The sequence below is a fragment of the Neolamprologus brichardi genome, chromosome 4, assembly GCF_056152115.1.
Source record: "Neolamprologus brichardi isolate AB-2024 chromosome 4, ASM5615211v1, whole genome shotgun sequence".
Taxonomy (NCBI): Eukaryota; Metazoa; Chordata; class Actinopteri; order Cichliformes; family Cichlidae; genus Neolamprologus; species Neolamprologus brichardi.
In genome coordinates, this window is record NC_142107.1 from 14,412,264 (window position 1) to 14,427,913 (window position 15,650).

The window sequence follows — 15,650 nt, forward strand, 5'->3', positions numbered from 1 at the left end:
CTACACACTGCCAGACAGCAGCTTATCATACTCATCCCAATGTACTTTCTCGCATCTTTTAGTGTATTCTACCTATCAGAAATGTTGGATTAGGTCTAAACAAGAGAGGAAATAGAGGTGAAAGAAGTAAAAAAAAAAGAGAGACAGAGAGCATCTGTATGCATTTTCAACTCTGGTGTGTACACCATTTGCACACCCACTGCTGGTAATCAGCTGTCTGAGAGGCATGTCAATGTACTGCTGCGGCTCTGTGTGGAGAAGGGTCAGCAGGGAAAGCGGGGTACTCAGGGTTAATCACTGAGCCAGGCTGAGAGGCATGAAAGAGGCCTGCAAAGAGGTGCTGAGAGAGACACTCATTGCCTCTCCAGCTCTCTCCATAACTGCATACCTTTCCAACTGCTTCTCCATTCAGCCTAAAAAAAAAGGCTGCCAGCTTCCTTTACAGTGCAGGTGAAGGCAGGGGCACAGAGACTGAACAGAAGTAGACAGGAGTAGAGTGAGTGATCTGGAAGTGAAACTGAAGGACAGCCAACGCTCCTTTTGTGAGCCTCATGCCAGGCCCTGTGAGAGCTGCTATCCGTGGTACTGAACTGACTTTAAAACTTCTTTTGGTAAAATGGCATCCTTAGATTTGGAGCTGCTTCAGAGACAGCTAGGTGTGGAGCTGTCCGCTGTCCTGAAGGACCAGAATGCTTTGACCGAGATCTCCTTTGCAGTGTCAGTAAAGAGGACGTGATACATATTACCCAGATGGTGGGAATCCTGTGAAATCTACACAGAGTGGCGGTAGGTGTACTTTAACAGGGTGCAACTTCTTTATAAACCAAGGCTTTCACTATACAGCGCTTCCCCTTGCCAGACAGGCTCAGCAGCAGACAAGGGCACTGAGTCAGCCCCTCTCCCCCACTACTCTTAGTGCTGAAGCCCACAGAGCAGGGCTGTTTTCCTTTTCTGACACTGAGCTAGCAGTGCTTAAGTTTCAGCCACTGTCCATTCAGAAGGAGTGCCCATCTGGGTCAATGTCAATGTCAGTCATCCCAGACATGCTCTGCAGCACTGTGCTACATGATTCACTGCCATCAGACTTGCTCATATTTCTAAATGCCACCCATTTATGCAGCAGGGACTTCAGTTCAGTTGTGTAACTAACGCCATTAAGGCTGAATGACTAGCACAGACAGACTTCAAATCTTTTATGCCTCGCCAGAATACAGTGCCAGTGCCAAATCACAAAGGCCTAAATGCAAAAGCGCATACTAATTAAAGCACATGGAGATGCAAACAGCAGGCGAGGCCAGACAAACAAGTCCACACTCAAACGCACAAGACCCACAGAAGCAAATTAGCACATACGCAGACGCACTGTGCAGACGAGTATGCAAGATCACATTCAAGCACACATACACTTGCACACATCCATGCATACACACAGAGTTCTTGTGTCACAGTGGGGATACAATGCGTAGTGTCAGTGTGTGGCCTTGTCGTCTTAACTACCCTGTGGTGTGAATACGCAGCAGTGTACAGCTGGCCAGTGATTATAACCTTACAATGAGCCAAGAGGGAAGTAAAAGTGAAGCGGGCCACCAGGAGTGATCACACTTAGTCAGCTTACACTGTAGGTTGGCGCAAAGAATATTAGTCCCTACCAGAGGCAGCAGCTCACACATTAACCACACTTTACATACCAAGCAAATTTAAATGGTAAATACAGCATTCCTGGCTTTTCAGTTCCATATACTGCCACTGAGCTGCGAAGATCTCCTTTAAGCTATTTCTTCAGCAGAGTTTCAAAAGAAGTGCATATATTTACAGTACTGTGTAAACATCTTGAGCCACTTGTCATTTCTTTATATTTTGCCTCTAAGAAGCCAGACTTTTTTCTAATTTTGGTAAAAGTGGTCTTGAGCACCAGGCTTTCTGATGGTATTTCAAACGTTTAATTTGGACACTGACTCTATTTTCTCAATTTCAGTCTAGTCCTTGACCCTTTTCAAAGAATTTAGTTTTGTTTGTTTGTAAAGGCACTTAATATTGCACTATGAATAATTTATAGGCATATAAAAGACAACTAACTAGAATGAACGTGTTGAGTCCACACAAAACAGACAACTTGGCTTATCTCCTGATTTAAAAGGATTTGACCACATTGGAAAAAAATGAATTGGCAGAACTAACTAACTGGGCTCTATCCACAGTTCACTAAGCCTTTATCAGGAAAGGTCTCAATAGAAACCTGTCAAAAAGTAGTTGGTAAGGGAAAAAAAACAGGGAAAAGAGGCGAGGTATGCCAAATAACACAAGAACTAGACTGAAAATCAGTGGAATGATCAGTATGTACAGGGAAGGTCAGGAGAGAGGTGCAACAGTGAGTGTCCACAACCTTCTGTAAAACTCAATGAAGGCTAATGGAGGCTTTTGAGCTCCATTTCAGGCAGTAGTGTAGACACCACTGCCTGAAATGGAGTTGGGGTGTGGGGATCTTGTCAAAATTGACAAAATTATGAAAAGTACCATCAGATTTTGAATCACCATGCAACACCATCTGGAAAGCATCTGATTGGCAATGGCAACACATCTGGATAGAAAAACACACACATACAAACGCACAACAGAACACTATCAATTATGGGCTGACCTCCCCAGAGCCCAGATCGCCACATTATTGAAGCAGGATGGCATCATCATGACAGAAAACAGAACAAAAGGCAGCAAACATCCCCAAAAAAGACCTTAGAATTTATTTTAAGTAGCCTCAAAAACTATTCCTGAACACTACTTAAAGAAGATACAAGAAAGCTTGCCTAAGACAGTTCAGGCTGTATTGCAGCAAAAAGGTGAATAATAATGGCTCAAGACATTTGCACAGAACTTTTTGCACAAAGCTCAACAATGTACCTTTCATTCCTTGGATAAGCTGATAAGCTTTATATAATTGTGAAACATTATGATATCTCACTTAGATCTTACAGTTACACTTTATATAGTCAATGACTAGGCAAAAGTCTACTGAATCACAATGATATGTACTTGGTTATGAAACATTAGCAAATTTATGCAGAGACTGTTGTATGGACCTAAATCCATTGTCTTTTTTTCCCAGGTATATCTTTCTCTGGCCCAGCTGTTACAGCATATATTTAGCCTTAATTGAGCACAGCCATTATGAACCAGTAAATTTCAGTGTGGCAGCTAGATAACTATCCTATTTCTAGCACCCCTGCAAATCTCTGCTTGTGTCATTAATATATCATATTTCACACCGACATAATTCAGAGCAACGCAACCACTTTTTGACAAGTTGCAGTTCTAAGGTGGGTTTTAAAGTTTAGATATACAGAAGGATTCATCTTGCATCCATGCAGAAATGTCTGAATGGTGTATTCACAACAAGCATGGATCTTAACTTGAGGGATGGATTCAGTGTCTGTGTGTGTGAGAGGGTGTGTGTATGTGGTAGCGTGCCAGCCAGATGGCCTGAGGCCTAGCTGGAGCTGTGGCTGGCTCTGAGCTGAGCTGAGATGAGATGAGCAGAGGATAAGCTTGGCCTGGCCATGGGCTATGATTGTCCTTCACTCTGCAGGAATCCATTAAGGTTTCAGGGTCTCTTTAGCCAGCACACACAGACACACACAATAACACACATGGGCATTTAGTCTTGTCTGTCAGACTCATAATAGCTGAATGAAGTGACTTTCTCTGCAGCAGCCATATGTATACTTGGATGTAATCCCTCGCAGTGAGACTATGACTTATCTCCTGTGGTGTATAAAACTGCATTAACAGCCACCGTGCTCAAGAAATTCTACCAATTGTTACACATACCAATAATGGGCCAATTCAGTAATTATACAAGCTGATTTTCATGGATGTGGCAGAGGTCACGCACACACAGCCACACAGCCAGAGCCCTGGTGTCACTCCAGGGCAGCTGGTGTGAAGGGCTGAAGCGGTTGGCTTCAAATAGAAGCTCCATACAAATTAAGAGCAACAGAGAGAACTGATTGGATTTGACTCATTATCCTCACACAGTAATTAAAGCCTGAGGGTGGATAGATGCTTGAACCATCAGACAAGAACATAATTTTGCACAAGTCAATCTAGACTTTGCATGCTCATATGCTCTCTACTGCTGTTAGTCTTTAAATCTATTCTTAATCTTACGTCTGTAGCTGCAGTGCACATAACAACTTTGCGCGCAAAGCCGATATAACTGATGAGGAGCGATAAGAAAATCTTACCTGCAACCAGAGCCATGCCCAACACTTGAGAAAAGTTAAGAGAAAATGTTTGGTCTGTTATGTCAGTACTGACTATAACAGGTGGCATTCAAAATGATTTTACATTTTCTGTACGAACAGACAAAGATTTGTCTTCATCAGCAGCGATGTGCTTTCAAACATAAAAGCATCTTCATTTCACCACCTCAGACAGTTTGACCTTGGGATGTATTATCACTGAGGCTCTCACAGAAACTATAGTGTCTTTCTCTGTGAAAGTTTGGCCTTGGAGGTATCCAGCAAGTATGCGACTGAGTCACAACAGGAGATTATACTTGTGGAGCTCTGTGGCTCGTGGTGTGTGCTTTTGGAAGAGTGTTTTTTTGTGCCTCTCTGTCTCCCAATACTACTCAACCTACCCAATTAGCCTAGCACTGAAGCATAGAACTGGAAACATTTTGTCCAGTAGTGGGGAGGTTTCTTGTTATATCACAGTGCTTAAAATTAAATTTATGTTAAGCCCTTGAAGCTAATAGGTCATTTTCCTATTTATGCCCACATATACCAGTGGTATTATTAAAACACCTCTTACATCTACATATACCCTTAGCATTAGAGCTAACGCAAAGAGCTAACTCCCTCATAAGTTTTAGGTTAGTTCTTTAGTAAAGCTGGCGAGGAAGAACAAGTAATTTTACAGTCATTGGACAGAACTGAGAGGTCTCAGTGATGGGGATCCCTCTCCAGCTGAGAATCATCCCAACCAATTTCTAGAGCTCCTTATCAGCTTAGTGCTGCATCTTAGCGACTCACTTAGCGCTGCGAGTTAGCGTAATGACTCGCTGGAGCATGGCCTGTCACCACAGACAGGCTGAGGCGATGTGGCCAGAACTGTCACATCCAGGCAGCCTTCAAGCTGAGGAGTTGTGACAAAGTGACATGCTGAGACAAACCTAAAGGCCTAACATGAGGGTGCGAGGGGTGGGGGCAGCCTGAGCTTGTGGGACAGTGCGTGTGCATGTGTGTGTGTAACTTTGGATGGGAGGGAGAAATGCTGGCCTCAAAGCTAGGATGCTATCTCATCTCTGACTCCTCCGCCTGTCTGCTGCAGGCAAAGGAGACAGAAGAGATGAGATGAGGAGTGACTGTATAGGGAGTCACCAGTCTTGCTATAAGGTCAGAACACAAAGCAGTGCCAAAATGACACACATCCACTGTGATGGAGCTGAGTCGCACTAGCACACAGGAGGAAGAAATGGAATGGCACAGCAAATGAGACAGGGTAACAATGGAAAAAGATAGAAACCTTCAAACAAAGTGCTGGCAGCAGATGAGCATAACGACTATTCTTTGTGGAGGCACAAGGTCAGTGACATAAAAGAAATGAGGCAGACAGATTCGTGGGAGAGGAGGCCTCCTATTGTTTGGATCTGCTCAATAAGACAGCTTCTCTCCTCAGCAGCCCCGTCCTCTAACAGAACTGAATTACAACATAGCCCATAACATTACATCATTTATAAGAGAATTAAATGTGCCCCTGTTGGAAACGGGATACTTACACTCTCACACAACACACACTCAGGCATTTGCAATTACGGACAAGCACATACACACAAACTCTCGCAGGCAAATGCACACAAGTTCTACCCATCATCCATCCTCAATCTCAAGAACTCTCTCTCGCTCTGTGCGTTGACAAACTTTGCTGTGGGGGGAACTAGCAGGCATTGCATAGATATTAAGACGGGTGGTTAAAAAAACCGCTGAGACACTGAACAACAAACACACAAACTTGAGGATGGAGGCGAGACGGGACGTGCTCATACTGTCAAACCACTTCATTGCTAGCCCTGGCGCCTAATTATGCAATAAAAGTGCCTCAACACGGGGAATCGGCATAGCCCAAAATAAAAATCAGCCTGCCTAAAAAGTAGGAGATTCACCGGGTGTAAAATATCCTCCATCTCCCCGGGGAAGGGAGCAGTGCTACAGGCCCAGCACAACTCTATTCTGTTCTATGTTTCCAGCACATATCAGAGGAGGCAGGCCAGCAGACAGTGAGTCAGACCTAGATTCATATAAACACTGTGCTGGAGTAAAACTGCAGGTGCTGCAGGGAAACAGCCACAGGGATGAGGGAGGAATGGAGTAGAGACAGAGAAGCAGAGAGAGGAAAGCGGGGAAGTTGGCGAGGAAATGAAGAGCAGAAGCAAGTGATGAGAAAAAAGAAAGTCAAAGTGTGGAGGAGAGAGGTGAAGACGGAGTGAGTAGCTTGTGCGGAGGGCTGTCAGGAAAAAAGGTGTGTGCAAGTATGAGTCTGTGTTTGTGTGGATTTGAAAAAGTCGTAAGTCGCAACCGGAGACCTGTTAGGAAAGATGAGTGCCAAAGCCCGGCCCCGCTGCTGCATTAGACACTTAATTAACCTCCTTATACACTAAGCCAAAGGTCCGGACGCTTGGACAGTGTGTGTGCGCCTGAGTGTATTTTCACTCTGCATGTTTATGAGGTGATCGATCTGTTTGCGAGTATACTTATGTGGTTATCTACAGCATGGAGGATTTTGTGTGCTCCTCTACTTTCATGTTTTCATAGCTACAGCATGAATTAAAATATTCCTCCTACACTTACAGGCCATTGTATTCACTTGCACTGTAATGAGTAACACTGTGAGTTTCCTCCTCTCTCTGTGTTTTTCTTTTTTCACCTCACACCATCCCTCAATCCCTCATCTAATTTCATCCACCTGGAAACTATCTCATTTACCTTTACTTGTCCCCGACACACTCCCCTCATTCTCCCCACCTCTTAGCTTCACCTTCCTTCCCAGCCCTTTACCTCTAGTTTCTTGTTCCAATTCCATTCTCCTCCTTTACTCCCTTTCACTGTATTGCCACCCTCTCTGCTGTCATCTAGCTCTCTCTTTCTTCGCTTCTCTACTCTCTCTGCTCTTGGTTTCCAGCCGTAAGCTGCTGCTATTAACTATCACTCTGCAGTCCACAGAACACGAGATAAGCAAATGCCCGCATTCTTCACATAACATGCTTGATACATACACACCTTTGTACATGTTCACAAACCAGCTCTCTCACATACACACACATGCAGTCCTGTACAGCTACAAAGCCTCAAAGTTACACACCACGGCCCGGAGAGAACAGAGGCAGCTATCACACGACTGCACAAACAGGAACACAGTACTCAATCCTTGATGTAGAAGCTTGTTTGCAGTACACAAATCAATGTACACAAACTAACATGCCCTTGCATACACACGACTACAAGCAAACACAAACACACAAACAAAATGGGCACAAACACACATACACGAATGAATAAACAAAAAGGCACAACCCCTGTATACAGTCACAAGCACATGAGAGTGGCGTGCGTCATCTTCAAAGCGAGGTTTGAAAGAACACGCCGCCACACCGCCCCGTCGGTCCCTCCTTTTCCACCCCCCCAATGCCCAATATATGTTCAAAGGCCATCCATTAACCTTTCACTCACACAGGCCTCTCTGTGATCTACTGCTCTCAGCCAAGGGCTTTGAAGAGCACAGTAACTCTCAGCACCAGGGAGCGAGCAAGGGAGGTAGCAAACGAGATATGACAGAAGGCAGAAAGAGGCGAAGAGAAACGAATAACAACGACAAGAGATGTGCGCTGCTAACGGACGGGAGGCAGAGGGTAAGGAAAGGAGGAAAATGTGGCTTGCAGGAGGCAGCGGGGTTAATCTCAATGATGGAAGCTAGATAGAAAGTGGGGTCGAGTGATGGGGAGAGCTGAGAGTTTAAAAAGGAGGAGAGCAGAAACGGTGATGGGCGAAAAGAACGGGAGGCCAGGAAAGGGATAGGAGGGAGTGTGCGGGGAAGTATATCACAGCGCAGAAAGGGGGTATAATAGCTAAGGTTTTGGGGGGCGGGGGGGGAGCTGAGAGACTGGATGAAAATGAGAAGAGAGGAGAGAAGTGAGAAGAACTGACTGTTGCAAATAAGATGAGAAAGCAACAAAAGCTTGAAAACACACACACAAGGGGCACTCAGAGAGAATAGGGAGAAAAAAGGCTTTAGAGCAGCTCTTTATTGCAAAATCCAGATGATATGCAATATTCACAAGCCACTAGATTAGCAATTAGTGTCAGTAAAGGCTGTGGATTTCAGCTTTATGAAAGAGAAAAGCCACGCTAAAGCATACTCAAAGGTCATTTTCAGACAAAATGGGAGCGTTTACTTGTCTCAGTGAACACACAACTAGGCTGTTTGGATGGCCTTGGTCTATAAAAATCCAAGCTATTAGAAATGAACTTGTCTCTATAGTTTATTATTTATGTCATTTAAGTCCAGCAATAGTCAACCGCCTCTGTGATCCTGCAACTAATATTTGTGTCAAAGGAGAATTGGCCAAAGTTAGTAACTGTACTCTTCTACTGAGCATCCTTCCCATGTGAACTCGGGGATGTGAAATACACAAGACTGATCGAGATTCATAACAACAAAGTTACCGTGTAGAATTAATTACAAATAATAAATCACTGCAAAGTACCAGGTGTTGCAAGCAGGAGCAATGTGAACCTGACAGGATACAACATGCCTGTCTCTAAGAAATTCTGTTTTTCCAATTACAGTGTGGTTGCTCATGTAATCAGTCATTGTCTGAATTATGTTCAGAGGCACCTTAAAAAAAATTACATTAAACTATGCTGAAGTTGCCAGGATAGTAGCTGAGGTAGCACCGGAGACAAATTTTGAATTAAGTTCAGACAACAAATGTACTTGGCTGAATATATAGATAGATAGCTATATATATGTGTGTATATATAAAAATATATATATGCTACAGCTGCCTTAAATTAATTTGCTTAAATTAATTACAAACAGTATTTGTAATTACCAAATCCATTTTTGCTTCTGTAATAGGTATTCCACTATTACACACCAGGTCTTTAATCAAAGTGATATTTTTAATGCTAAACTATAATTATTGCTGTTATCCATGAATTTTCAAATTAACTGTTTTACAAAAAAGCAGAAAAAAATGTGAAGCACATTATGATTTTTTGATTAAGATGCCATTTTTATTTGCATTCCTGAGAAGAAAATTTGTCTCAGTGACTGAATGTTACACTTGGTTAATTTCTGACTTCTCAGAGAAGTCCGATGTGTTATTTGCTAAATAAATAAATAGAAAGGTAAATACATAAGTTTTTGACAGATTTCTAAAATATGTTTTTTGTTTTTTGACAGGCTATTTAACAAGTGTGTTAAACACACACGCACACACACACACAGATATATATTCTTCATTTCATGTCTCAGATCTCTATCCACAAAGATGTGCAGTGAGTGCTTAAATATGCCCATAAAAAATAGCGAGTGGGTACTGTACTACATATGAGCAAGAACATACAAACCACTATGATAATTGTAGTGACACTTGAAGTAAAGCAAAAGGAAGAGCTAATACATTTTTGTCACAGCATTTTTGTCACAGCAGTCGATCACTTTCTTCAAATCTTTGAGGTAGAGCACTGACTTTGGTGAGTGATGCACTTTCTCAGCGCCTTTGTAGTTCTAAAAGTATTTATGAATGCAAATTAATTGCATTCAGAATTAATTTCAGCAAGGAAAGGATCTTTACTATGTTCCCGTCATGGACTCATTTAAATGCAACTGAATCTAATCAACTAATTCAGTGATTTAGTTCAACTAATTCAGCTTCAGTGCTCTGCTTGACATATACTCAAGCGAAAAGTGTAGAGCTGTGAGTTAACAAAATGAAGGGAATAAGGAAATACAAAATGCTGCTTGTGAAGCCTCAAAGTTGCATGCTGTTTAGGAAAGTACACGGCGACAAAAAGCTATGTGTTAGTAGCACTCTTTTATTGCCTCCTCTAAAGATATTATTGGCATAAGCCTGTCAGAGTCAGCTCTTATGAATTTATGAGTAGGTCACTGTTTTAAAATTACAATTTTAATAATTCTGCAGGACTGAAAGACGTGTCTTTAACTGTGCAAATTCAATATTGGATTTTAAGACCCTCACTCACTCATTTTTTTTTTTTTAATCTTTACTCCCACTTTTAAATTTAGGATATGGCAACATTTGGACCTGGAAAAAACTGTCAGCTCAGACATTTTAAAGAAAGCATCTGGCTTGCAACAGCATAGTGAATTCTTTATGTAGCCCTCCATTAGGGCTGTGCCATATGACCAAAAGCTCATATCCATATCATATAAGACATGTATCGTCCTGATAACAATATAAATCACAAAAATTTAACATTTACTGTAAATTCTGTGAATCTCGGGCAGCTCGACTTGCGTGAAGTGTTTCCAGCTGCGCGTCGTGTACCTGGAGTCGAGTGTTTTAACGATGTATGAAACTATATATTTTTAGACATAAGTTGTAACGGCTGCTGTTTTCTTTGTAAGTATTAATTACACGGCGTGCTGCGGGGAAAAGCTTGTTCTAACGTTTGAGTCTAAGGTTTCTTTTTTTAGCACCTGACGGCTTTTTTTTGCTTCTCATCCGTAAATACTCTGCATACTCTTTCACGTGATTCAGTTTATTTTGAAAAGTCTCAACAGGATCTTGAGCTTTATTGTGAAAGGTTTATGTGGAAAATAAACAAGCGGACACGCGATGGCTTTACCTTGTCTTGTTGCTAACCACAACGCATAAAAACAGGCGCTTGTGTGTGGTTATATTAAATATAAGAGAAAGAGAGAACTTTAAGAAATTAATATAGCCACTACAGTGACCATCAAAACGATGAAAAAATATTGCCGTAAACAGTTTATTTTGCGACACCACGAAACAAACAATAGATGTTTTTATATCGTCATCCGATATATATCGTTATATCGAACAGCCCTACTCTCCATGGAACAAAAAACAAAACAAAACACCGAGCCCTGCATTACAGAAAGCAAAAGCATACACTGAGAACAGTCCCCATTCGAACATTGTGTCACCCTTGGAGAACAGTTGAGAGACTAAGCACTTTGTTGAGAAGATGTGTAAAAACAGCTAGTCCCCTATCCTTAAATAATAGCTACTGTTCAGGGGGAAAGGCAGGGAAGAAAAAAAGCCAGGCAGAGGAGGGGAAGACAGATAAAAATGTCTGCGTGTGCACTAAAGGACCAGGGGCCTTTCCACACGACTGATCTGAGAGCAAAGGCTTAAATACAGGGGAGATGAGAACAGATTCAACCAGTCAGCTGGCACTGCCATCCTGGTATGAGTGGCACACACAAACACACACACGCACACATACACGCAAAAAGGCTCATACACACATCTATCTGGATATGTCAGCACTCTCACATAAACACAAAGATCCATACAGACTCTCGCATGCACACATCACCATGCACTCATGGACATACAGGCACATTATGCACTATACTGTATGCTTGCAAATTCATACCCATCACATTGCAGACTGAAAGGACCTACAAATAGCCTTGTAATGGTCTTCCTGCCACCACTGGTGCACATAAATACGAATACACATGCACACAGCAACGCTTTACACTGTGCTAAATGAAAGTTCTGTGTCAGGGCTTCATCACGTACAGCGCAGCTGCCTGCAATGCCTGCCACATTAAGCAAGCCTAATGGGCTTTCAGATCAGCAGCACTGTGTATGAAGGGTGGTACATTCTCAAGCATTCTGTGGAATCAGCGGGACATTCTGTTTGTCAAGGTACGCATGTCAGGCTGTCAGGGACACTGCCGGGACAAAGGGGTGGAGGGATTTTCTATATGCCAGTATGATTATGACTTTATTTGCTTGTGTTAGTATGAGTTTGTATTCACAGATGAAAATATTGTTTTTTTGTCTCACGCAGCCATTGGATCTCAAAGACAAATGAAAAACTGCACAGTGATTTAAGGGGATAAATATTCACTATGCGAGTCGTACGTGTACAAAGCTCATGCTGGTTAAGAACATTTGCACTAAAGAGCTACTTCCAGAGGAGAATAAATGGGTGTGTGTTAAGGGTAAATATTAGAATGTGCAGCCAGGAGCAGAGTGAGGTTAAAGCATCGCAGATTAGTCGGGACACGGAGGAGGAGCAGGGAGTACACATTAGACTGTGAAGCCATGTGTGATGATCATGCAGGTTTCCAAATGAGCTTTGATTAGTCTAAGAGGGATTTCAGCAGATCTCATCACATCAAAACCCTGCGCTCTTCCTTTAAATTCCACTTCCCTTGTTCTCCTTTCTTTTTCTCTCCTGCTCCTTTGGTCACACTATAAAAGAGAGAATGAATTTCAGCCAAAATTTGACTGCCAAAATTATGTGCACCAAAACAGTGTGGGTGAACATGAGCCAATGTAAATGTGCAATGTGCCTGATTCCAATAGAAAAAAAAATCTTCTTAATTTCATCCAACCAAATGTTCTGTCTGTGCGCTGATAGTGATTGTGACTGATTATTGCTGTATTATTACTATTCCCGAAGTGCCAGGTCATGCAGATAGGTGGAGGCTTATTTTCATACAAATATATACACCCACAAGTAAAACACAAAGCAACATGATGCCAGTGGCCTAATGGAACACAACATGGGCCACACAGATCTGATGCAACCAAAGGAGGAAAAAGAATATCTTCTCAAATTAGAGCCACACTTGTCCAATCATAGCTTTCACTGGGGAAATGTTAAATCCAATATTGATATCAGTACTAATATGAAAACACACCTTACTGTTCCCCACTTTCTTCATCGCTAGCTCCTCCCTGCGGTAACCATGTGTCCTAAAGCTCCTCCTCTTCATTCTGGCTGTCCATCACCCAGCGGCTCATTGGCATAGAGTTGACGGAGAACATACAGCAGATGGTGTGCTGCTGTCTGTGTGGCAGGCCACTAGCAGGACACCCAGCAGCCCCTCCTTTCCCTCCTCGGCCCGCTGCCTACCCCTGCAATTCCCGTTCCTTCCCTCATACACATCTTCCAACAAATACACAACACCCTCCAGCATCACTTCATCCCATCCAGGTCACCTGCTGCCAGGCTTACAACAGCTAGCGCACATGCGACACAAAACGAAACATCTTATGGTACATGGCACATTCAAGGAGGTCACACATATGGCACCATTACATGCACGGATTCCCCCTTATTCTCTTGCCACGCTCCAACTAACATCAAGATGACAAGAAATTTTATTGACATTCTCATATCCACCTTGCTCAGACACTCTCTCTCTCTGTCTCCTGTAGAGAGAGTTCAGTTAATGAAGTGCAGCTTTTCTAGCCTGGTCAGCAAGTCAATACACTTACAACCTTCATCACATGTATAAATATTGCATCCTCATTTGCAGTAACCTCAGGCCAGGCCGGCTACAAGTAACGGTGAAACCAAAAGGAGCTTACAGTGTGTAAAACAGTCTAAGCTGGCTCGTTGAGTTAAAACAGAATCTTAACGCATAAATTCTGAATCCAGATGCACACATGTGCACTCGTCATGATATAGACAACACTAGAGAACTGTAATATGACATACCCTGTGAGGATGGAGCAATGTTGCTGGAAGCCACAGCACAAGTGAAGACGATCCAGAGTGCAAGAGCCATGCTTGAGGCCGAGAAGTGCAAGGAACTGGTCTAGGTGGTCAGAGGTGGTCAGCAGGCACAGGTGAGTTGGGGGGCACTTCCTCAGCTTACACCCACCTTGAGGGTGAACCTGCAGGCAAAGGCGAAAGAAAAAACATGGAATTAGGAGCCTCTTAAAATTCTGTATGTGCATACGTCAACAAAAAGAAAATTATTTTTTCTTCTCTGTACAGCATTTAAATAAGACGAGATGAGAGGAGATGAGATGAGAGGAGAGGAGAGGAGAGGAGAGAGGCTCCCCCTGTGGTGGTCAGGTAGAATGATCAGTTGGGAAATCGGAGGCCATTTTGTGCAAGATGGCTTGGCAACAGCTGTTGCCACTACCAGCTCATCAGTCTCAAGTGTTTGGACGCTTGATTGAATCAGACTTGCTACATATGTTTTGGGGCTGTTAACAGAGTTATTTTCACGTGAAAAATGCATGTCTTCTCTATGTGTGCGTGTGTTTGTGTTTGCAGGCGTGCATACAAATCGAGACAGTGAAAAGCGGTGACTCAGTCGGCGGTGCTGCGGGGCTCACACATCTCATTTGCCTAATGAAATAAATCACAATCTGGAACTTGAGCTCTGATTTTTTGACAGTGGAGTCTGCTCTGCCCCTTCAGGGGCTAGAAGGCAGAGAACAGTAAAGATGGTATCGTTATAGCTAACACTGCTCCTGCTGAGTTTGCTGATGGAGCAGACAGATTGGTCCACATCTCTTTGTGTTGTATGAGTGTTTGTTTGTTTTAGTGGGGAGCCGGTTGCTTTGTCTTATTTCATTTACTCACATGCTCTCTCACACACACGCTGGGATACTATATGGAGCTTTTATTTTTTTCTGAGCATGTGCTCTATACCAGTTTCAACTAACCTACAGTCAGCACTTCACTCTTGCTACCAATCAGCCACATAACGTAACGCATGCCGAATATTATTTAAGTCCACTCAAGAACACCACCAAAATACACACTTGTGACTTATCCGGGTCTGGATACAAGATATGTCTGCAGTATGTGGCATTGGGGCTCTAGTAGATTTGGGGACATCATGGACGGCCTTGCTCCATGGTATGGTCTGTTGAGTTTGGATTTGGGATCAATGCTTTGGCTTTTCTGGTTGTATTTCTTGGGTTTCCTCAGGTACTTTTTTGCAGTATGAGTGCATTTTCCTGCTTGGTGGTGCCAACACCATGAGCAGGATGCTTTGCTCCATTTTTTTTAGCTTTCTGGGATGTGTCAATGTAACATTCAGATGTAGACCATCAACTTTTCCATTCACTTTGGCTTTCAACAGTTGTGGTCGATGGTCTATTGTGACAGTTTTAGCTCCACATATTTGTGTGAGATAAAAAAAGAAACGAATCCTAATCTAGAGGCAAACTTTCCAAATGCAAGCAAATATATCTCGCTTGATCACACACAAAAGATCAAACATAAAAATGCATGATTGTGATAAATCTTTAAGATGACAGATTTAGTGCATATTGCAGACTATGTGACATCCTCAAATAGAGAATTTTTTTTTATCGTACTATGTGTATATCTGTGCAAAAATAAATATAATCCTAATCTTGATTATAAACCTGAACTCAGAATACAAAACAGACAGTTGGGATTATAAAAGTCCCTGCATTTTTCATTTATCAAAGCTTTTCATCCTGCTAAATATGTCAACACACACAACATCACGCAGGCATGGCAGTGCTTTTCATCTGGTAGCAAAGACGGCAGGGCGTGAGCGGCTTCGTCCCTCTCTTTATCATCGCTGATTTGGTTTTTCCTTCGACCTCTCCAGCCCCGCCTCTTTGTGACCTTCTCTGATATTTA

At 42.7% G+C, this 15,650-nt stretch overlaps 1 protein-coding gene across 2 annotated transcripts in view; it reads right to left on the reverse strand.

The window, feature by feature from the left end:
• The window catches only part of adgrl1a (adhesion G protein-coupled receptor L1a), a 116,546-nt gene that overhangs the window by 45,101 nt on the left and 55,795 nt on the right, over positions 1-15,650 (reverse strand). For both annotated transcript variants that reach the window (XM_087839871.1, XM_006791313.2), the window contains exon 2: positions 13,734-13,912. In XM_087839871.1, coding sequence (XP_087695997.1) covers positions 13,734-13,803 — 70 coding nt within the window. In that variant the 5' untranslated portion in view covers positions 13,804-13,912. The remainder of the gene's footprint in view (positions 1-13,733; positions 13,913-15,650) is intronic.